We start from the raw sequence: 23164 nt of genomic DNA on the forward strand, positions 1-23164 counted from the left end.
CTATCACAAGCAAGAAAATTTCATGATTTATAATAATACAATTATATAGGCACCATATAAAAAGTAACTTATATCTGTAGCCAATAGAAATTCAGTTAAAATACACTACATTGAAATGTTACACATCACAATTTGAGCATTTATGTCTGCTCTTTTAGTATCTAGATATGATTCAGTGTATACAGTATGTATACATTTTTAGACTCAGAGGAGTCTTGCTACTCCCACCTTAAACGCCAACTCAAAAATGTTACATTGTTTAAGTATATTGTTTGAAACCTCTTATTACACATTACCGTGAAGATTTACTTTTACCTCTTTCCCTAGCAAATCACAGGCGGGTCTATGGTTCTTCAAAGCATCCTGTATTGTCTGTATTTGCATAGAAACAGCAGAAAGCACAGCTTCCTCAAGTCTATTGAATTCATCAAAGCAACCCCAGGCACCACACTTCACCAAGCCAACAAAGATTCTCCCCATGGACTTCACATCAATACCCTAAAATATGAGAAACAAGAAGACCTGTAACATTTGGTATGTTGTGATGAATGTACAGTATTTTGACTAAAATGCAATGCAATGCATTTTAGTTCTACTTTTTCCACTGGAAGTAGCTTCCAATAGCAGTGCCTTCCACTTGAGTTTCTGCACTCAATCAATATGGTGAGAAACGGGTAACATGCAGTTAGCAATACATTTGCTGCCATTCAGATAAACAGAAATAGATTCAGTGTTGTGTGTTTTACTACTTCTCACTTTACTGAATCGAGTGAAAAGTAGATTAATTGTGATACCTTTAACTGGACCAACATGTCGACAATAAATCAGAAGAGACTAGTGAGGTTTTGAACGTGCTGTACAATAGTTACATCTACGAAGAACTCGACCGCTTTTGAGTCAATTAAAAGTTATTGCAGCCTACAATAGATCTACACTTTGAATAACATCTTTAAGGGGGAAAAGCCAAATCAAAAAGGATAATAAGTGATCCTCTGGCTATTTACAGCTTTTCAAATAACTATGAAGATTCAAATATGTAGACAGATAATGCTGTTTTACTATACATACCTAGCTCTTCATATCTCCTACAGTTATTCACTAAAGCATGGTAGCTCTCACCACTGTTGATTGTCCAATAAGATTGATAACCAACAGCAAGAAGAAGTGAGAGCCTCTGTGCTTTAGTGTATATAATATACATTCACTAATGTGCCGTAGCCACTGACTGTTTACAGCAATTCACATCATATTAACGTGTAAAGTAATTTGGCAGCTTTACGGGGAAAACCATAAGAATAAGTACAATTGTAACCTCGCCAAATGTAAATCTCCCCAAATTTTGTTACATTTAAAATTCATAGATACTACTACGTCATACTAATTCCTTTAATGTTTGTAAACAAGGAATCATGGTGATCACACTTTATTGAATAGACCACATAAACCTGTGGTGGGACATACTTAAAGGGACGAATGTGAGGCCCTAGACCCCTCAAAAGGGGATATACAGTAGATAGATAATATATATATATATATTAGTGCACAGGCAGAAGGGACATTGCAGCCAAGGGTAGGAGCTTCTCCCTCCCCTGCTTAGCAGTTTATTGCACACTGATAAACCGTTCTGCTCCTCTTCTCACATTGGGAGGGTTCATACTTTGTTTCTTCTGTAGCTATTTATTTTTTTTACATATTAGTATCAGTGGTTAGAGACCTCAACAACTTAACTTAAAAAAAAAAAAATATATCAAAATGAAAAACCGCGAGTGCACACACATGCACGGTTCAATGCATGGAATAGAAGTGTGATGGTGACTCTGTGGACAGCCAGCAGTTGGAGGGCCGCAGGTGAAGCCTTAGAGGCCTGTTGTACACCAATGCCAAACTCCTATACAGTCTGCCACATCATGTTTGTGTGGTACTCACACAGGATGATTTCACATTCATCAAGTTGTTTTTGTTTTATGTTTACATTAAAATATAGAAATTGGGGGTTATTGATTAAACTACAATAGTGCAAATTGGGGCACTACTGCACAAAAACGGCCATTGGTTTTTATAGGAGTTTATGTGCAATGCTTCCCTGATCGAGACTATCATAGTTTAATGAATAACACCCCCCCCCCCTTTTTTATTTTTTATTTTTAAATACAATTACCTGAAATTTGTTTGCTGGATTAGGCAAAATCTAGAACATAAATGCTCCAAGACAATGCCTCCGAGATTCTAATACACTTTGTCTGCGTGCCTCGAAACTTAGATCACAGCATCATCAACATAAAACACAGAACTTCATCCATAGCTTCATGTAAGCAGCAACTGTTTAATTATAGACTTCCAACACTACAACAGAGCCTAAAATCAGTGAACTGATCCACATTTCTGCACTTCGCAGACAGTTCAGCAAATCCTTTGGTCAACTGTGCAGCCACTGTATAGTCATATGTGATTGAACCCACCAATCTCCTATTGTATGACTAAACAATAAATGAGAACAGTAAAAACCAAGAACATCAAAGTCCTCTTTTTGCATAAAGCATCAAACTGTGCATTAGTACATTCCTTTCTTTAGATCATTGCTATTTTAGTTTGAAAAAACACATTGTAACATAATTCAGTCCGAAGTATTTTGTTAGATGTATGTATAATATACTATACAGATGCATTATTTCACCTCATCACAGTTGAAAACCAAAACTTGTCTTCCAAGAAGTCCAGCCAAGGCCTTTACAGATTCAGTTTTGCCAGTCCCAGCTGGGCCATAAGGATTTCCTCCCAGGCCCATCTTCATAGCCTGAGTCAGCGTGAGATAGCATTTATCGGTCAATGGAGTGTAAACTAACTTGGGAGCATTACCCTGTAAAAATATAAGGGAGTAAATAAAACGTGAGATAGATAGATATAGTGTGATACCATCATTGTCCTCTAGGTGCTGGAATAGGGCAGCTATGGGATCTTTCCAACACACAGAGTTAATCTCCCTAGAAAAACTAGCAGCAGCTGCAATTTAGTTGAGCAGGCTGAGCTCCTGATTGCTAATAGAGTTTTAAAAGTCAGGATGTGACTATACACAAAGAGACCGACTGCTGTTCCTCAGAGAAGGGGGGGACAGAGATAGATAGGATAGAAAGTGCTCCCCAGCTAAAGAAGGAAGGCTGGCACAGTTCCTTAGACCCACTGGACGGTGGTCGTGGAGTCTGCTGCCTGGGTCATTAATCCCAGGAAGAAGGTAGTACGAGAGACGTGCTGAAGCGGGGATGTCCTGTCCTTGGCAGTGGACTTAGCAGAGAGATTCTCTGAGCTCACGTGGGGCCGAGCTCCTCTAGGAAGGAAGGACGCAAGATCGTGCTGAAGCAGGGACGTCTGCTCCAAACCCAAGACTTATAGATACGCAAAACCCTGTATTGTTGTGTGCAGAGACTGTGTACGTTGTTGCTTATGCTAGGGCATGCTTTGGGGTGGAAACCAGCTTATCTGGCCATCCAGTTAGTAAGGGCAAAGGCTATCGTGTAGTTGGTTTTCCCTGAAGGGAATAGGTGTTATTTTTATGTTTTGTTTTGACATAAAGGGAAGGTGGGCCTGTTAATGTATGATTTATATCTCTGTGAATAAACCCCTTATAGAGAAATGCGTTGTTTCCTGCCTTAAATTGGGACTAAAAGAGACTGCAACATGGGGTGGGTGTATATATATATATATATATATATATATATATATATATATATAATATCTCGCTCTCTCTGCGCCCCTCTCTCTCTCCGCCTCTGCGCCCCTCTCTCTGCGCCTCTGCGCCCCTCTCTCCCTCTCCGCCCCTCTCTTCCTCTCTCTCTCTGCGCCCCTCTCTCCCTGCGCCCCTCTCTCCCCCTCTCTCTGCGCCCCTCTCTCTGCGCCCCTCTCTCTCTCTCTCTCTCTGCGCCCCTCTCTCTCTCTCTCTGCGCCCCTCTCTCTCTCTCTCTCTCTCTGCGCCCCTCTCTCTCTCTCTCTCTGCGCCCCTCTCTCTCTCTCTCTCTGCGCCCCCCTCTCTCTCTCTCTCTCTCTGCGCCCCCCTCTCTCTCTCTCTCTCTCTGCGCCCCCCCCTCTCTCTCTCTCTCTCTCTCTCTGCGCCCCCCTCTCTCTCTCTCTCTCTCTCTCTCTCTCTGCGCCCCTCTCTCTCTCTGCGCCCCTCTCTCTCTCTGCGCCTCTCTCTCTCTCTGCGCCCCACTCTCTCTCTCTCTCTGCGCCCCACTCTCTCTCTCTCTCTGCGCCCCACTCTCTCTCTCTCTCTGCGCCCCACTCTCTCTCTCTCTCTGCGCCCCTCTCTCTCTCTCTCTGCGCCCCTCTCTCTCTCTCTCTGCGCCCCTCTCTCTCTCTCTGCGCCCCTCTCTCTCTCTCTGCGCCCCTCTCTCTCTCTCTGCGCCCCTCTCTCTCTCTCTGCGCCCCTCTCTCTCTCTCTGCGCCCCTCTCTCTCTCTCTGCGCCCTTCTCTCTCTGCGCCCCAATATAATAAATACAATGTGCCAAATCAGGAGTTAATACTCAATGTGGAGGAAGAAATTAGTACTCAGGTTGAGGCTTGCAATGTCCAGTTAGCTAGGCTTCTCAGATGAACGCCAGGATGTGCTGATCCGGGAACAAGTCTCCAGAAGGACTTGGAGAGATTGGAAACTTGGGCAGGTAAATGACAGATGAGATTTAATAGAGATAAATATAAGGTTATGCATTTGGGAAACAAGAATAAACAGGCGACTTACAAATTAAATGGGTATAAATTGGGGGAATCCTTGATGGAGAAGGATTTAGGAGTGCTTGTAAATAGCAGGCTTAGCAATAGTGCCCAAAGTCATGCAGTAGCAAACAAGATCTTAACTTGCATTAAGCAGGCAATGGATGGAAGGGAAGTAAACATAATTATGCCCCTTTATAAAGCATTAGTAAGACCACACCTTGAATATGGAGTACAATTTTGGGCGCCACTCCTTAGAAAAGACCTTATGGAGCTAGAGAGAGTGCAGAGAAGAGCCACCAAATTAATAAAGGGGATGGACAATTTAATTTACACGGAGAGGCAAGCTAAATTAGATTTATTTACATTAGAATAGAGGCGTGTAAGAGGGATATGATAACTATATACAAATATATTCGGGGACAGTACAGAGAGCTTTCAAAAGAACTAAAGAACCAAGTACAAAGGACACAGGCCATCCCTTTAGGTTGGAAGAAAGAAGATTTCACCAGCAACAAAGGAAAGGGTTATTTATAGTAAAGGCAGTTAAAATGTGGAAATCATTACCCATGGAGACTGTGATGGCAGATACAATGGATTTGTTCAAAAAAGGTTGGACATCTTTTTAGAAAGGAACAGTATACAGGGATATACCAAATAAGTAAACATGGGAAGAATGTTGAACCAGGAAGTAATCCGATTGCCAATTCTTGGAGTCAGGAAGGAATTTATTTTTCCCTTATGAGATATCATTGAATGATATAACACTGGGGTTTTTTGTTTGCCTTCCTCTGCATCAATAAGTAATTTTAGATATAGGATAAAGTATCTGTTGCCTAAATTTAGCATAGGTTGAACTTGGACGTACAGTATGTCTTTTTTCAACCTCATCTACTATGTAACTATGTAAATCTCTTGAAATCAGTGTGCATTACTAGCCTCAACTTGAGTACTAATTTCTTCCTCCACTTTGAGTATTAACTCCTGACTGCCACATTGCATTGTATTTTAGACATGTATGTACATTGTAGTTGTAACGGGTTATCCCCCCCCAATCGCAGATACAGTGTGGGGGTGCAGGAAACATATAGTGTTACTCGGTGTTGTGCATTACCTGTTGGCTCACAGGAGGGCTGAGCTTCCGCCACGGGGAACCTGGGGCAATTATACTAGGGGTATTCACTTACGATGCAGCGCCTCCACCTGCGATGGCTCCCACCAGAGGGGGCGTGGCTCCTCGCAGGACAAACACAATAATCTCATAGACAGCATGTATATTAACTAGTGACTTTACTAACATGCATAACAACTCATCACATTCATAATGACCCGTGTCCCTCTCACGAGGAGACACTAACCGCGACGTCTCGCAGGACGCTTCCCCCAACACCAGGTGATCCCACCCAGTGTCCAAAGAACCCCACCCAATGTCCCGCACTCTTGCAGAGAGAGTCAATGGGTGACTGCGCAGTCACTATTTACGCTAAGGGCCCGGTGGTGCACTTATGTATTGTAGATACCTGCCGAGCACTCCGGTGCTCGGGTCAGCAACACTTCACAAAGGATCAGTCGGGCGATGACTCCTTCTGATCCTCCAACCGAACTCCTGGCACGCGGACCGCCAGGGCGGTCCCACTCTGGAATAGTCTCTGTGGACCCCAACGTGGGTCCGAACCGCTTCACAGGAACAGCAGCAGCCGCTGTGTCCCTATCTATCTAAGTGGCACGCACTATACTATAGGCCGTCCCTATAGCACAGCAACCTGTAGTGGCTTTGGGGAAACTCCTAGGGGCCTACAGGGGTTAATGACCTGTCCCACTCCCCTCAACCTCACTAATACCTACGAGTCCCAGCGCCTACAGCATCAAGCTGTAGCTCACTGGGTGCTGGCAGCCAACGTGCTGCGCAACAAGGTGCCTGCCTGTCAGACCTTACAGCCCTGACAGCCCTGACTCTGACAAGGCAGCACTCTAACACTAAGGGCAGCGTCCCTATCTTGGGCCTCCCTCAGCAATTACCCACTACCCTAGTGGGGGGTTGGGGCCTACCTGGGGTGTGGGTACCTATAGGGCTGCGGGAGCTGCACTCGCTCCCCGCACCCTTCCTTCCCTCACAGCTCCCCTGCTCCAACTGACTATCCTGAGTGACAGGGTCCCTCTCTCTAAGGCAGTCCCTGGCAACACTCTCTCTCTTGGAGTACTTAGCTACCTCAGACCCTGGGGGTGCTGGCCTAGTACAGGGAGTCCTTGACTCCTGTACCCTACCTCCTTCCCTGGGCTGCTCCGGTCTCTAACTGCCTAACGTGCTCCAAGCCCGCCAAATGTATTCACTTGCCTGCCTGGAGATCCTAAACCCTATTGGCTCCCTGGTGTCACAAGGGGCATACAGAGGCTCATGGGATCTGTAGTCCCTGCTCAGAGCCTTCCCTGAATGGCTAGGGCTTCGCGGGCTTTTTCCTACCTCTCCTGCGCCTGCGCAAGCTGTCTGGTACTGCCTCAACCTTTCCCTGACTAACCTCACTCGCGCGCGACTGTTCCCTAACTCTGAGGCCTGTACTGCGCATGCGCGACCACTGCGCGTGCGCGAGTCTGTCTTCAATGGCGGCGCCCTCTTCGCCAGCCGCTGGGACCTTAGAGACGCGACCGCGGCCTTAGCAACGGCCCGATCGCGTCCCCGGCAACCGGCCGCATGCGGGGGAAGCCGCGCTGCTCCCTGCTCCAGCCCCCACCCCTGGAAGCAGCCGTCGGGTCCGTCGGCACCCGCGACCGCGCGGCAACAAGCGAGGGGGGTCTCCAGGAGCCACGGGAGCTCCAGGCTACACTGTTTTATTCTATTTACCATTTATTTCATTCTACAGGGAACAGAATTTCTCTATTTTTTTAATTAAACTGTCTGCATTAATATTAAATAGGAATTTGCGCTCTTTGTTCTCTTTACTCACATTTATTGGATTTGGATAATCCGGTTTAGAGCTGCATTTTCCTATATCAACATATTTTCTCTATCACTATTTGACCACAGCCATTAATTAAACAAGTTAATATTTTTATCTAGTCTTATTTATTTACACATTTATTTTGTACACCGGTAAGTGTTTGAGCACTTGTTCTTTTCTTCTTTTTTTTTTTTTTTCACGCAATTGTAAAATGAAGAACCATACTAAGAACATTTATAATATTATTGTCCCATTTTGTTTTAATTTCAAGCAAATTCATATTGCTTGATGTGGCGTGAGTGAAATGTAGCATGTGCAGAAAATCAATGACACGCAAATGAGTTTCAACCAGATTCCATAGCGACATGCATGTGCAGTACACTACTGTATGTGCAATTATTAATATTAAATACTCTCTCTTTAAAGGCCAAGACGTCCAGGAGCCAGACAGGCCAAAGAAGAACATTGTACATTTTGAAGAAGAGCGTATTTGTATTATTCATTTAAACTTTATCAAATAAAAAAATATATTTTTCTAAACTACTTTTTATCTTTCAAGTTTTTACATTTTACTTTCTATTTCAATAGCATTACATACAATTAAATACGATTACATACTGTAGAGTACTGTACAGCATGATGCTGTGTGATATCGGATCGTGTGAAGAGGAATGGGAATAAGGGACGGGTTACATTGTATTTAGATTGTGAAGACATAGTGCACTGCACGATCGCCTACTAACGTTTCTGGCAAGTATTGCAAACAATGCTAAAATGCCATTGTCAGCCCTCTGTCACATTGCGTGCAAACGCGAGTAAACATCGAATGCGCGTGGGGCAGGAGAGGCACCCACAAGGAATACGCAGGGACGCAGCAACAAACCATCACGCTAAATCTGTCTAGTCATTTGTGATTTCATTCTGAAATTGGGGTCTCAAAAGAATGAACAACACACAGAACCCCAGCAAGCTCTTTTTGGGAACCCCTGAGCCCCCACAAAATATGTATGTATATAAGTGTCAGAAAGGAGAGCTATTGAGCGTGGCAAATGTATACAACAAGCAACAGAGAAGCCCAATGCTACATCCAATATGACAAAAATACACAGTAAAATACTTATATATTCTCTTGAAAAAGAATGATAAGAAGTGTTAGACAGAAATGTATGAGAATTGCACTCATTTTAAATTATACTGTATTTTGGTCCATCAGGGGGATTTTGGCATTGAGGCATGTAAAACATTATTAGGAGCAAATGTTTAATTTATAACAAAAGTACAGTACCTGATATTCATATGTGTACTGGAGCTCAGCATCAACCATCTGTACATAACATTTTTTATCTGGCTTCATATAGAATCTGAGCTCTTTCTTCCATGCCCAGTCTTCAGTGTTGTGAATCTGAGCTTTATTTAATTGCTTTATCACATAGATGTTATGAATAATATCTAGGATAAGAGCTTTCAGCTTCAGTTCAATGATTTCTGCATCTACAAATACATTGGAGAAGCAGAGGAATACTGTACAAGTTAATAGGCCCGTATTGCAATACAGTTTTATTAATGCATTCAAAAGTCTATTCTAGAACGGTTTGTGCATTATTTTATCAACAAAAGAGCATTTTAATTTAATACAAACAAAATGGTGGGGCTTATCAATTTACCACAGTTGTGTTCTATTGAAAAATAAATATTTTGTAGATTTTATTTATTAGAGCAAATAATGTACATTTTCATTTAGTAAGCATAAGCATAGGTATACAAGAGTTAAAACCAAATGAGTAGCATTTGAATGGCATTCAGAAGATAGCCATTTTGAATATGTCAACTGTTTTGTGGATAAAAATAATTTAGTTTTCACTAATGCCCTTTCGTAACGAATAGTATTTAATATTTGTATATTTTAACATTTGGATTTTAAGCCAGTTGATATTGGTCATTGACCTCAGACATGGGATAAAATGACTAAGCAGACAAAAAAACAATAACATTTGAAAAATGCTGTATACCATTTTAACTTATTACTACCATCTATTTATGCTTTTGACACATCAAATGTATAGTTCACCAATCAAAAGGGGGGAATTCAAAATAACCAACAGTTTTAAACATTTTTTTGTGAGGATTGGTATAGTATAGCCAATGTAAAGCAAACAGCAAAAACTTATGTTATTGTAATAGGAAATAACAGGGGGAGGAGGGGGAAGAGGCAGCACGAAAAATAGGGGATTATTGATTTAAAAGGTAGTTTTAGCGAGAGAACAAGAGAAGGAAGAAAACCAAGAGGGAAGAAAAAAGTAACAGAGAAATAATAATATGGTTATTGCACAGGTACCAGTGTTAACTCCCATTGACGTGAATGGAGTTAATGCCAGAATGGGTGTAAAACCCTGTAACTGTACTTGATGCATGTGCCGCTTACGGAGAAGTAGAGAAGAGAAGATTGTTATCATCACAACAAAGCCGGTGGCTCGGTTGCTCCTTTTGATTTATTTTTATGTCATGCTCTGTTACATTTATTTATTTTTAACAGTGTACATTGCATTTAAATATAGAGCCATGTTTTTTGTTTTGATTGCCTAGTGCAAAATAATAGCAGCTTTATTAATTGTATTACAGTATAGCTCTGCCCTAATTTTTCCATATATAATTTGCGTACAAATTTATATAAAACAAAAGAAAAACAAATACCAGCACAAAGCAAAATAGTTAGTAATTGATTAAAAATATACATCAGCTTTGTTTACAGTGCATTCTTTGTGGCAGTTATACGCTTAGTATGCCATATACTGTACAGTATGTGAGCAAAGAGATATAACCACTGTATCTGCTCAGATTTGGAGGCATAGATTATTTAATAGATACTGAACCTGCAAAGAAAAAAAAATAAACAAACAACCATACACCTAAACTAATAAAAGATCACCATCACCTTTATCTACCACAACGTGAACACAAGGATGAAACATTCTGGTAATAATGCACAGACAATACACGGTATTTTAAAACTCTTCTGCATCCACATACCTGAACCCCCAGTCTCGTCCATACTAGTGTCAATGCTGGTGTAATGTTCCAATTTCGCCGTAAGTTCTAATTCTATCTGATGAAGGCTACGGTCCCGAATGCCATTCTCAGTATCTTCAGTGAACTGAATCTGTTCAGCTAGGCAAAGGATCTTTAAAAAAATACAAACATCATTTTGTTTGTGATTATGGGCTTCATTTGAACTAAAAGTAGTCGTAATAAACATGTATCAAAGTTGACTTCATGTTATCAATGTTTCAAGTAGCCAGTATAAGACTAGAAATCCATTTGTATTTAAAGAAAAATGTTTTACATACAGTATAAGTACATCATTAATGAGCCTCAAGTTCAATTTTCATAACAACCTTATGGAATGTATTTAATTATTTTTGGTGTAACTTTATAACATTCAGGGAATGTCATAAAAAAGTCAGTACTCTGGTGGGTCTGGTGAAGATTTCATAGGATTTATGCTTGTTCTAGGGGCAGATTTATGCTGCAATTATTTCTCTCATTCAAGAAAATCGAGGTAGGGATAACATGAATTTAGCACCAAAATGTACCATTCTATGTCAGACATTTGGCACTGACAGGGAGGGTAAAGTATAACATTACATGTGCACTTACTTGAGAAGGAAATAGTGAAGGGTCAATAGTACCCTGAGATTTTCTCCCAGCAGTAACACACTCCAACAATAACTTCTGCAAAGTTGATTTCATCTCCGTGGCTAAATTGCTTAACCAAACCTGTGTAACAGAGAATTGGGTCAGCCAGCAGAAATGTAGTACTGTGTATGGTGCTACTGCGCACATGTTGCTATAATGGTTCTCACCTCAACATCACTAGACACAAAGATCTTATTTTTCAAAGGAACAACCTCACCCTCCAGAGATTTCATTGCAATTATGTGCTTGAAGTCGTCATCGAAACTAACGCTGCTCACTCCTAAGCAATAAAGGCAAAAATCAATCATGGAACATAGTGTAAGAGCATACATTTGTTAGGCAAACATAATTGTGTTTTTTTTTTTTCCCCCTTCATTACACGTTAATATATTTTCCAAATATCAAGATCTATTTTCAGAACTCTGGCTTCACTATGAAACGTATTTCCTAGTGCAAGTGTTTAATTTACGAATAAGTGATCTGGAAAGGAATACGAATACTGAGTTGTTGTTCCATATGAAAGCGTTGTTGATCATACATATAATTCTTCTAATGTATTCCTGTACTGTTCCTAGGAACAAGGGCAAACGTTGTTCATGTGTATGTGCTTAATGTCAGGTATAATATGTTGAGTAAGAAGTACTCAGAGTAAAATATTTGCTCAGTCAAAACAACTATGAAATATAACTGTGAAACAAATGCACCAAATCTGTGAGTCTTGAGAGTATGATAAAATATATAAATGAATAAAATACGCCCACATAAAGGAACCCCTCTTTAGTTAGAAATGGGGACAGAGTTCTAGATGGCACTGTGGGTTAGAACCTGGGTTCCAGTGGTTAAAGTGGCCGTTTGCTGATGTTAAAGCTTCTCTGTTTCAATCAAAAACTCACCAGCCCTTTTATCCCCTGTATCAAATTTTCAAACTCTATATGTTCATGAAATGTCTGTGAATTGACTGTATAACCTCTGTTCTTTTAAATGTAACCATGTATTGTTATAACTCCCAGTATGTACTTGAAAACGAGAGTAAACTCTCAATTCATTACTTTCTGGTAAAACATTTTATGAATAAACATGGAGTATAAGGACAGCGAAAAACCCAAACAAAAATGTTTGTAGAGATGATTTTGGAGTGATAAGTATATGGCTTTGGGATTCCTTGGTGAGGTAATGAGATTTAAATGGAGGTTAAAAATGGAGAGAACTGAAAGATGTGATATCTGGCAGGCAAGCAAAGAGGGAAATTAAACACTTGGGATGGTAGAAGCAAGGACGTACAGGCAGACTCAGTAGAGGACTGTATCAGGCAAGGCAGAAAGAGGCAGAGAGGACAATAAGTTATGCAAAGGCCTAACTGGAAGAGAAATAACACCCAAAAAAACAATTAAACTAAATGGAATACATGCCAGAGTAATAACAGAGCCAATAGACGTTCTTGCGCCATCTCCAACAGACCCCATCCTATTAGTTACTATTAAGAGGTATAGTTCCAGAGGACTTGGATAACAGATGTACAGTAGCACCAAGAGTGGAAGCAGGACGCACTAAATTAGAAGACCTGTCAAGTGTCAATTAGCACCGTTTAGTTCTAAAGACCAAATCTTCCAGAAAAAGGGTATGACAAACAAAAAAAGGCAGTGCAAAGAAGAACAACTAAAGAGAGACACAGTTTTCAATACTAAATTTATCAGGAAAGAAAGACCTCAATATAGGCAGAATAGATGGGTCTATATTTACTGGCATTGTTTGTTATAATACTGTTAATAATTGGGACAAAGAAGGTAATTAAGATTGTGATCACTGATACTCTACACAGAATAGATAACTGAATGGCGTTACCAGCAAAAAGTTTCTTGAGGTGAGATTGGATAACTGTAGGGTTTGTGGATTGCCCCAATATTTCCAAGAGATCATCGTCTCCAATAAAATAAAATCTGGGGAAGGCAGACCGCTTTTCCTGTTAATAAATAAATAAAAAATCATTTTGTTTATACCAGAAGATACAAATACAGTATATAGTCACTTTGTAAACATTATGGACATTTTGGACATATATACCTCCAAAAATTCATTCAGGGATTTCTGACACCTTTGAAGCTGGTCAAGGATAGTAATCAAAGAACTTCTTATCCCAGCCCGTGTAGTTAATAATGTTACTCTGTTATCCCTCTTTATATCTGCCATTATTGATCTAAGAAAAAAACAAAAACACATTGTCGTGATAGGGTAAGGTTAATCTTAATGTTTGTGAACATTGTAAAACTCGTCACAGAAGAAACAAAGGGGAAATTCACTAACCTCCGATGTAAGTCCTGGCATTACAATCCCACGTTAAAGGAGGTTAGTCAATCCTGGGGAAAATGCTTATGAGAAGTCTTTGAGGTTCATACTATACTCTTAGAGCAAGGATGCTCTTGGCTACCAAAGGAACCAGGTTTACAATTGTGAGATGTTTAGCTTTTGTTTTCTGCATCTACAGTACCAACTATAACTTGGATTGCCTCTAGTGCCTGAACTCAAAGTGATTTATCCCAAGAACACATGAGTTGCCCCATCTCTGACTTAATATCTATAAATCCTATAGCACATACGCAGAATAGATAACAAGGTCTTTAGCGCAAGCATAAATACTTTATCTATTACTTTACTATGAATACTGTAGTGTAGCCACATTATCCACAATGGCAGCATAGTTTTATTTATACTAAATGAAATATGATGTGTGGTGCTTGGGTTATAGCTCTGAAAACACCAATATTAAAAAAATCTATTAAAAGCATACCTACAGTACTATATTTCAAACACACTCTAGATTAACCATTTTAGTGCTGGTGGATATTGACAAGTTGCAATACACAACAAAGGCTACATTGAAAACAGGTTTCTCCATAGCAAAGACACTCCCTGGGCTTTCCTGTATATAGATCTGCATATATTGCAGCCCTCTATGGCAGGGAATGGGTTAAACCAGCAAACCATGCTACGTTTACATGCAAGGGAGTATAGGTACAATTCTGTGTGCCATTTTAGACCTTCAATAATTTAGTAAAGAGATAAGCTAGAAGGATGATTATATGGAGTCATTTGGAAGAAATGAGAATGATTAACGAGCCACATATCTTACGTGACTGGCAAGTGACAGTGTTTGTCCCATTTACTCAGAGGTGTAAAGTTTTTTACCTCCCGTGACATCATGACATTGGTGTGTCACATGACGCTGCGACGTCGAGGGAGGAGGTCTGCTCTCTTAAGAAGGCCCCGCCGTCTATCCCGGCAATACGTTTTATTGCTATGGGTTAGAGCGCGGGGCCCTCTGTAATCGCGGTGCAATTCTTGGGGTGTGCAAATGCACCCTCCCACTCCCCCCTGGGTGTGCTACTGCATTTACTAGTTACATTGTTGATGTATGTGCTTTACAAAATGATCCACCCACTTGAAGTATTATTTCAGGGATAGAACAAACTGAAGTTTAAAGCCAAGAAAAAGTTTACCTATAGAGAGATAAGGTCCTGTGCTTAATTCAATCAAAAAATCAATACAATTGTAACATAATTATAGCAGTACAGCATAGCATATAGTAAATACTGCTAAAGCAAACTACTGTAAGTTACGCATCAGACTAAAAATATAACATTACATAATAAATTAGCTTGACAAGCTTGGACTGGATTCATTTTATCTGCCTTCAAATAACCAATTTTCATAATTATTGATGTGCCCAATTCCTATAAGAGGATGAATGAAACTTGATAGTGCCCGAGTGATACAGCCCCTCCGTCACAGTGCGATCACGTGACCATTTTCAATAGCAGTCATTTTGGAGGAAACATAAGAGGAAGGCATCCTCCTCCATTTTCTCACTGGTTAGATCAGGTCTCGACGCAAAAATGGGAAGAAAAGTATTATGCCTCCAGTCAGTATTTGAGCTCCATTCACCGATATCTAAAAGCTCTGACAATTCCAACCTCTATAACCCCTTGCTTCTACCCTTTTTTCACGTGCTTGCTGGAATGTTCCCTCTCTTTCTAAAAACATTACTAGCTGTGCATGACCTTCATTTCTCATGTGCTTCATCTATTTGCTCAAAATGAAATGTGGCTCTTCCACACTCTGCTCTGGAAGTGGCTGTAACAGATGTGTGCAGAGGTTCATATAATGGAGACCGATTTGGGTGAAATTATATCTTGGCTTTATTGAGCCTGTTCCTTTATCCAGGCAAAACATACAAAAAACAACAAAATAACAAACCCCTATTCCTTTGTAAGGGCTGACTTATTTCCCCAGACCATATCTGCAGGACTAGAGGGATATTCCCATTACCAGCCTATCATCCCAAAGTCGCAGGAAGTACCTTAAGCAGGTGGCCCTCCATGTTAGTCTCTGGCAGGTTCCTGGGTCCTCTGTGTCCAGGAAATATAGGTCTCTGGGTGTCTTGATCTCAGCACAACCTTTGTGCTCAAGACAGTGTCTGTGTGCAGGCTTCTCTGCTCTCCTTCTGTCAGCCCAAAGGTGATCTAATGAATCTCTCTCCTGTTTCCAACAGGAGGCTTTTCTTAAAGACTTAATTGGCCAGATAGAGTCTGGTTAATTGCCAGCTGCACTTAACCAGATCCCTGCTGGATTTTAGAGATAGTTTCTTCACCAGGTTTAAGTCCCTGTTATAGTGGCTCTATTCTATTGTATGGTGGTCTGTCTCACAAAAACCTCGCCCCATGGGATGTCATGGTGGATGGAGTGAGAATTATTCTCACTGCAATTTTAAGTTCTTGTCTATTCCCCTGCTTGCCTGATGTTCTCATCCTTTGAGGTCCACACTATTCCCTATTTTTTCTCTGTGCACTGCTGTCATCAATAGGCCACCTAACTAAATCCACCCACTCTCACTTTGTATTCTGGTAATCGTATTGCTCTCTTCTGACGCTCACACTTCACCTTAGAGAGGGGTCATCAATGTGGCAGTTAATGTCCCCCTTCCTGGCCATCCTCTCATCCCTTACTTTGGTCTCCACCAATGGACTGCTTGAAGCACTCAAGGATAGTCACTTCCTTGGCCTTCTCTTTACTAAAAAAAACTGTTCTTGCTCAGATTTCTCAAATCTTTCCTTTCCCACTCGGACCATAACCTCGTCACGCTTTCGCACTCACATACCTCAGACTCAACCTCCAGGTTCCCTTCGCTCTGAAATCGAATCTTTCTTCACTACCATCCTCCTCTGGCCCAAACAGCCACGACACAATTTACAACTCTGTCCTTGACTTCTCAATAGACCAGTAAGCTTCTCTGATTTGACGACACCAACGGCCCCCCAACCCCAGCTAAACATACTGTATATACATGTTCCTTAACTCGTTACACAGAACGATTCATGGTAGACGCACTATCTAGCAGACTTCCTTTACTACAAAGTCCTCCTGTCTGCTTTAACTCGGCTCTTTTTTTGCTATTGAGCTACTTAACATCTCCAATAAACATGCACAAATCTTACCCACACTACCTCTTCTCTGTCATTTACTAGCATCTTCAGCCTCACTCTATAACATTTTCCAATACATACTTCCAATACACCACAACACTTTGCTCATTTGAAGGGCCAGGTGTAAGTGGAAGGATTCTGCTCGATCCGTGCCAGGTTTTCACTACGGTCCTGGTTTTCTGTCTCTATGGCCCTTTCTGCGCCGTGTGGCCATTTTGGGCACTGGCAGTCTGCTTTATAAGGCTGCAGTTCCTGGTGGGAGTCGCAGAGCAAAGTTTTGTTTGCTGCAGCTCAGTTTGATCTTCGCTGCCACGCATTACCCTTTTGCCTATTTGGAATCCCTGTTGCTGACCTCGGACCACGACCTCGCTGCCTTCCGCCTGTTGCCTGGACTCTGTACCTCTGCCGCCTGCCCTGACCTTTTGCATGTTGCCTGGACTCTGCACCACTGCCGCCAGTCCTTAACCCTGCCTGCTTACCGACTACGAATACTCTTACAGGACTCTGTCCCTAAGATCTGGTCAGTTATTCTGCATTCCTACCTCAGCAGTGCGGGTCTGCCTGACTCGAGACTAGCACCATCACAGGAAGCTACTGTATGTGCAGAAATATCCCATCTGTCCCTTCCACACCTCTCCTTCCTAATCCTCCTCTTCGACAATGTATGCCCTTTCCTTCAATTACAGAGGAGAAAGTGTCTCCACTGCTCTTCTCCTCAACCTAAACCATTTTAACTATCTTTCCTCCCATCTCTTGCTTCTACCCTCATCCCAATCCTCACTCATCTCTTTAATACATCTTTTGATCTGGCACTTGTTCAGCTCTTTAAGTATACTATTGTTCAAACTGTTCTTTAAGAATAAAACCCTATCTCCCCTATCAACTTTTGTCCTTTCTCTGTTGTCATTTGCTTCTGATCTACTACACCCTCTCAAATGAGCGACCCAAGTAGCTAATGACCCCCATATTGCCACATTTCAAGGATACTCTACTCCTTTCTGTTCTGATTCTTCTTGACCTCTCCTCTACGTTTGACACTGTTCATACCCTACAATTCTTCCTTCTCTTGGCATTCCTGGCACTGTCTTCTCCTTATTTTTCTTCTACATCTTTCACTGCTCCTTCTGTATCCCTTCACCCCCCCCCCCCCCCCACTACTGTACCTCTATGTATCCCTCTGTTGGTGTACCTCAAGGCTTTGTTTTAGGTCCTCTACTCTTCTCTTTATATACGCTCTTGCTGGGTGTCCTCATTACCTTGTTTGGCTTCAGCTATCATCTCTATGCTGATGACACACACCTGACCTCACACCTGCAGTCACAAATTACAGATTGATCATCAGCAATCCCTGCCTGGATAGCCCTCCATCATGGCAAACGTAATAGGTATATGACAGAGCTTGTCATACTCCCTCTCAAACCAGGTCACATTGTTCCCTTCTCTATTAGTCAATAATACTACTATTAATCCAGTCTCGCAAGTAGTTTGCCTAGGGGTTTCCTTTGATTCCTTCCTCGCTTACTACTCTCATATAAATGCTGTTACTAAATCTTGCACTTTCTACCTCAGAAACACTGCAAAGATATGCCCCTTCCAATATTCCTCTATTATTAAAAACACCAACACATGCCCTCATTCTCTTATTGATTAGTGCAAAATTATTTTACCAGGACTCCCTGTCCAATACTGTACTTGTCTCCCTTACAATCATTTAAAAATACTGGTGCTATAATAATTTCTTGCTCCTCTAGACTCGTATCTGCATCTGGGCTCCTGAAATCTCTCTGCTGGCTTCCTAATTATAGCACTATAAAACGACAACATTATCTTCCTGTCCTTTAAAGTTCTACACTCATCTACACATATATCTCAACTCTAATCAATCATTACACCCCTACTCGCCTTTTGTGCTCGACCCCAAAAATATTTGACATAAGTTTATGCACTCACTTGCTGGATTTAGTTTAGTTCAAATCAGCAATATCATGTTGTAAAAGCAGCTGAGCATTAGTTAAGGACTGCACTACTACTTTGTGAAACATATGTAGCAAAGCTCCGTATCGGGGTGCAGTAACCTCGTGTTATCATACATACCGAAAGTCTTCATCAACTCTATTAAAACGAGCTTGTTCTTTTGGAAGAGCACCACGGCCAAAGATGGGCTCCAAATACACCCATTTTCTTTGTATCTGGTTTAAATTCTGAAGGTATTCATCCAACTCCGCAAGTTTTTTCTCCCAAATAGACACCTTATCCTCAAAACCTTTGTAGTAAGGAGAGTCCTTCAGAGACTGAAGAAGACAACGGTTATCTCCAACTTGATTGACTATGTCCTTCCAGTCTTTAATCAGCTTCATTGTTCGTGCCTGGCTGTCCTCATAATCTGTTAATGTGAAGATGGCTCCAGCTCCCCATAGATCCAGTTCCCGCAGAGCCTCCCGGATTGTGATTTCTCCTTGAGCCCGGCTGTTCAGGTCCTGTTCAAAAAGATCATGTCAGTGTTAGCGTTTCTTAATGAAATCTTACAGATAAATCAGACCCCCAAAATAATAAATTTGCAAGTGGTGATAACTCTATGAAGTTCCATCTTTTAATGTGCAGTTCTCTTTGCATGTCTTTTTTTATATTTCTTCGCAAAACGGTCCAATAAGTTGTCAGTTTACCAACTCTAGTTTTTCACAGCTCATTGATATTGTTTTAACTGTATTATGTTTCCATAGGAATTAGCCCAGACTTCCAGTATGGTGCCAGAGGGTGAAGTCACACCCCCCTGAGCTCCTGCAGTCCCACTGCTCCTACCCAGATCAGCAGCTTAAACAATCAGAACAAATGATTTAAAGCAGTAGATAAAAACTCAATGAATGATCCCAGAACAGCAAAAAGCAGTCCGACTTTGCATGCTCCTGTGAGGGGGAGATACATGTGTAGGCAGTCTCTGCAGAGACATCAGGCTGAATATAACCCTCACAGTTTCAATCCAGCTGAACAGAGGGGGGGGGGGGGGGGGAGCAGGAAAAGCTCTACAGCAGGACAGTAACTTGAAAAGTAAGGAGAAGCATTTATATGGAGAAATTTCTCTCCAGGCAGACACAGATGCAACCCAAATATCAGCAAAAACAGGTGAGAGCTGGGAGAAAGTCAGAGCACACCAAGATGGCTTCCAAGCACATAGAGGAGCTGCATGCACACCCAGAGGAATCAGAGGTGTCTCAAGAGGCAGAAACTCCCAGGGATTATGGTGAGTTAGGCCAAGCTCACGGTGCCTGCTACGGCCGCGCGCGCCTCTGCCGCACACTCCTGCAGCCCCAGCGATCTGTGCACTAGCTGCAGGAGCGAAGGGGGAAGATGGGACTCCCGCATCAGCTGGCATAGATATACAGTAGTGTTGTAGGGTAGTATGGAGTGGCAAAAAGGTACAAATGGGGATAAGGGTAACAATACTAAAACAAACAAAAACAAACCCCAATGACTGCACTCGTGTTGCCAATGTTGAAATGATGATTCAATTAAAATAATTTTAATTAAAAAAGAATATAATAAAATAATGTTGTATAGAGGGATATGGTAATTATGTCCACGACCATTCCCTAATGAGATGTACCAATTCCTGTTCAAAAGTCAGTTTTGAAAAGTTGTGGTTATATGTGCCTCAAGCAGTCGGATGCCAAATATACCGTATTTCCTCGATTGTAAGACGCAGGTTTTTTCCCTTTCTCACGTGGCTGAAATAGGTCTGCGTTTTACAATCGACGCACTGGGGAAAAAAACACAAAAAAAACAGCCAGGGGGCGCTGCTGGAGATGCCTGTCGGTTTTCTGTGTGCAGCAAAAATGTCTGCGATCATAGGCCCCCCTCCTCCCCCTCGTGCAGAGAGATATGCTGGAGATGCAGCCGGTCTGTGTTCTGCAAACAGCATAGCTGTTTACAGCCCCCCCTCCCCCCTCCGTGCAGAGAGATCACGGCTCTGTCTTCACAGCAACCGGACACAGCAGCCCCCCTCCTCCCCCTGTCAAATCTCTGTGTGCAGAAGGTGTGTGTTTGTCTGTGTGTCCTTTCATTCTCTCCCTCTCCACCCCTCTCTCCCCCCTTCCCTTCCCTTCCCTCCCCCTCTCCCCCTTCCCTCCCCCCCTCTCCCTCCCCCCCTTCCTCCCTCCCCCCCCTTCCCCCCTCTCCCCCTCTCCCCCTCTCCCTCCCTCTCCCCCCTCTCTCCCCTCCTCTCCCTCCCCCCCCTCTCTCTCCTTCCTCTCCCTCCCCCCCTCTCCCCCTCTCCCCCCCTTTCCTCCCTCTCCCCCTCTCTCCCCCTTTCCTCCCTCTCCCCCCCTCCCCTCCCTCTCCTCCCCCCCTCTTTCCTCCCTCTCCCCCCCATTCCCTCCCCCCCATCCCTCCCCCCCCTTCTCTCTCTCCCCCCTTTCCCTCCCCCCCTTCTCTCTCTCCCCCCTTCCCTCTCTCTCTCTCTCCCCCCCCTTCCCTCTCTCTCTCTCTCTCCCCCCCCCCCCCTTCCCTCTCTCTCTCTCTCTCTCCCCCCCCTTCCCTCTCTCTCTCTCTCTCTCTCTCTCTCTCCCCCCCCCCTTCCCTCTCTCTCTCTCTCTCTCTCTCTCTCTCCCCCCCCCCTTCCTCTCTCTCTCTCTCTCTCTCTCCCCCCCCTTCCCTCTCTCCTCTCCCCCCCCCTTCCCTCTCAATCCCCCCAGAAAAAAAATTCTACACATTTAGTATAGTGGGTTTTTTTTCCCCCAATTTTTTTTTATTAAATCAAGAGTGCGTCTTAGAATCGATGGCGTCTTAAGAATTGAGGAAATAGGGGTATATGATCCTACTCCTTAAACCCAGGTTAGTAAGCTAATAACCCCAGAGTAGATGGAGGTATAGAACGTAAGTATATAGCATAAGGTGATTTATCTAAAACATGGAATGATGAATATCGTATTGGTCATTCCATGCACTAATATATCCCAGTACTTTAACTGGATCTTAACAATCTTAAAAATAATAGGAGCAAGTTGTTTTAACTCTCGGGCACAGATAAGAGACGGGGACGTATTTTATAGCCGCATAATTCGTCGCTATACGATCACCATATAGGCGTGGAGCTGGAGTTGATGTGAAATGCTGTTACCAATGACTAGACGTGTGCCTCAGTATCTAAACCAATCATAGGAAAGAGGCATATAGTCCAACAGATATCTCTCCCTATGAAGCTGACACATGAATAACGTCAAATTGCCAAATGAATATGTCACCTGTATATAGGTGAAAAGATGCTGGCTACTAAGGGGCTTGCACCAAATGTGCACCTACGCCCCGAGGCGCGATTCAGCGACTGCATCCAGTTATAGCCTCTTAGCCAACTATTTATATGGATGCCCCAATTTTAAGGAGCTGGCACAAAATGTGCACCTCTAAGCCCCAAGGCACGGTTCAGCGACCGCATCCAGTTAGAGCACTAGCTGCAGGAGTTGAGTCACGGCCGGGGGCATGGCGAATGCGTCACGGAACTGGTTCGCCATTATTGGCTAAACCAGCTCACGTGACGCGACTGCAGCACGAAATTTCCATTTCGGTTGTGGCAGCAAAGTGTTGCAGCATCAACTCTGTACTTTGCCGCCAGGAGTAGTTTCTAGTTTGTACACTTTAATACACTAACATCAAAAATTGCCGAACACGCAAGCGCACACGTTGCGAAGCAGGCACCATGAGCTCGGCCTTAGCCAGGGCTGTAGCAAAAGTATTAATGCCTATGAAAAAATAAAAAAAAGAAGTATTGCACTCATAAAGGGACTAAGGTATGATCTTCCCGCCAAACGCACACCTCACGGCTCCGTCTGTAAGGCTCCGGATGTTTTGGCGTCGGCGGATCCAAGGGGTTTCCGGTGGACAGCGTGAAAGTCACTCTACGCGTTTCACCACAGCTATATGAACGATGGATATATATGCATGTAAACGAAAAGAAAATATAATGCTCACTGAAATAATAATGTGTATGTAATATGATTGTGCCTTACACGTCTAGAGTGACGGTGGGTGCAACTATGAGCCAAAATTAACATAAATTAACAGCAATTGGAAGGAGAAAGCAATTTGTCTTATGTCACAATTTCTTCCTATTTGATGGAACACTTTACCACCAGACCCAGGGAACAGCTATGGGCACGTCTTGTGCTCCAACATATGCTAATCCAGCGGTGCGCAAACTGGGAGGCGCAAGATTGTTTAGGGGGGGCGCAGGAAGCAGCGGCGATTTTGCCAGGAGCAGAGGGAAAAAAGCCGTCTGCAGCTGCAATTTTTCTTTTGGCCATTAGGTGGCGCTGTGCTGCGCTGTGCTACAGTACACAGCAGCATCTCGTTGCTTCCTGCATCAGC

The 23164-nt window shown here is 42.6% G+C and overlaps 1 protein-coding gene across 6 annotated transcripts in view; it reads right to left on the minus strand.

Moving 5' to 3' along the window:
• The window catches only part of DYNC2H1 (dynein cytoplasmic 2 heavy chain 1), a 631818-nt gene that overhangs the window by 538676 nt on the left and 69978 nt on the right, over nt 1-23164 (minus strand). For all 6 annotated transcript variants that reach the window (XM_075592400.1, XM_075592399.1, XM_075592403.1 and 3 more), the window contains exons 26-34: nt 18902-19284; nt 13392-13524; nt 13173-13290; nt 11498-11610; nt 11292-11411; nt 10665-10815; nt 8923-9128; nt 2675-2857; nt 316-498 (exon numbers count right to left, since the gene is read on the minus strand). In XM_075592400.1, coding sequence (XP_075448515.1) covers nt 316-498; nt 2675-2857; nt 8923-9128; nt 10665-10815; nt 11292-11411; nt 11498-11610; nt 13173-13290; nt 13392-13524; nt 18902-19284 — 1590 coding nt within the window. The remainder of the gene's footprint in view (nt 1-315; nt 499-2674; nt 2858-8922; nt 9129-10664; nt 10816-11291; nt 11412-11497; nt 11611-13172; nt 13291-13391; nt 13525-18901; nt 19285-23164) is intronic.

The sequence above is a fragment of the Ascaphus truei genome, chromosome 3 (assembly GCF_040206685.1).
Source record: "Ascaphus truei isolate aAscTru1 chromosome 3, aAscTru1.hap1, whole genome shotgun sequence".
Lineage (NCBI taxonomy): Eukaryota > Metazoa > Chordata > Amphibia > Anura > Ascaphidae > Ascaphus > Ascaphus truei.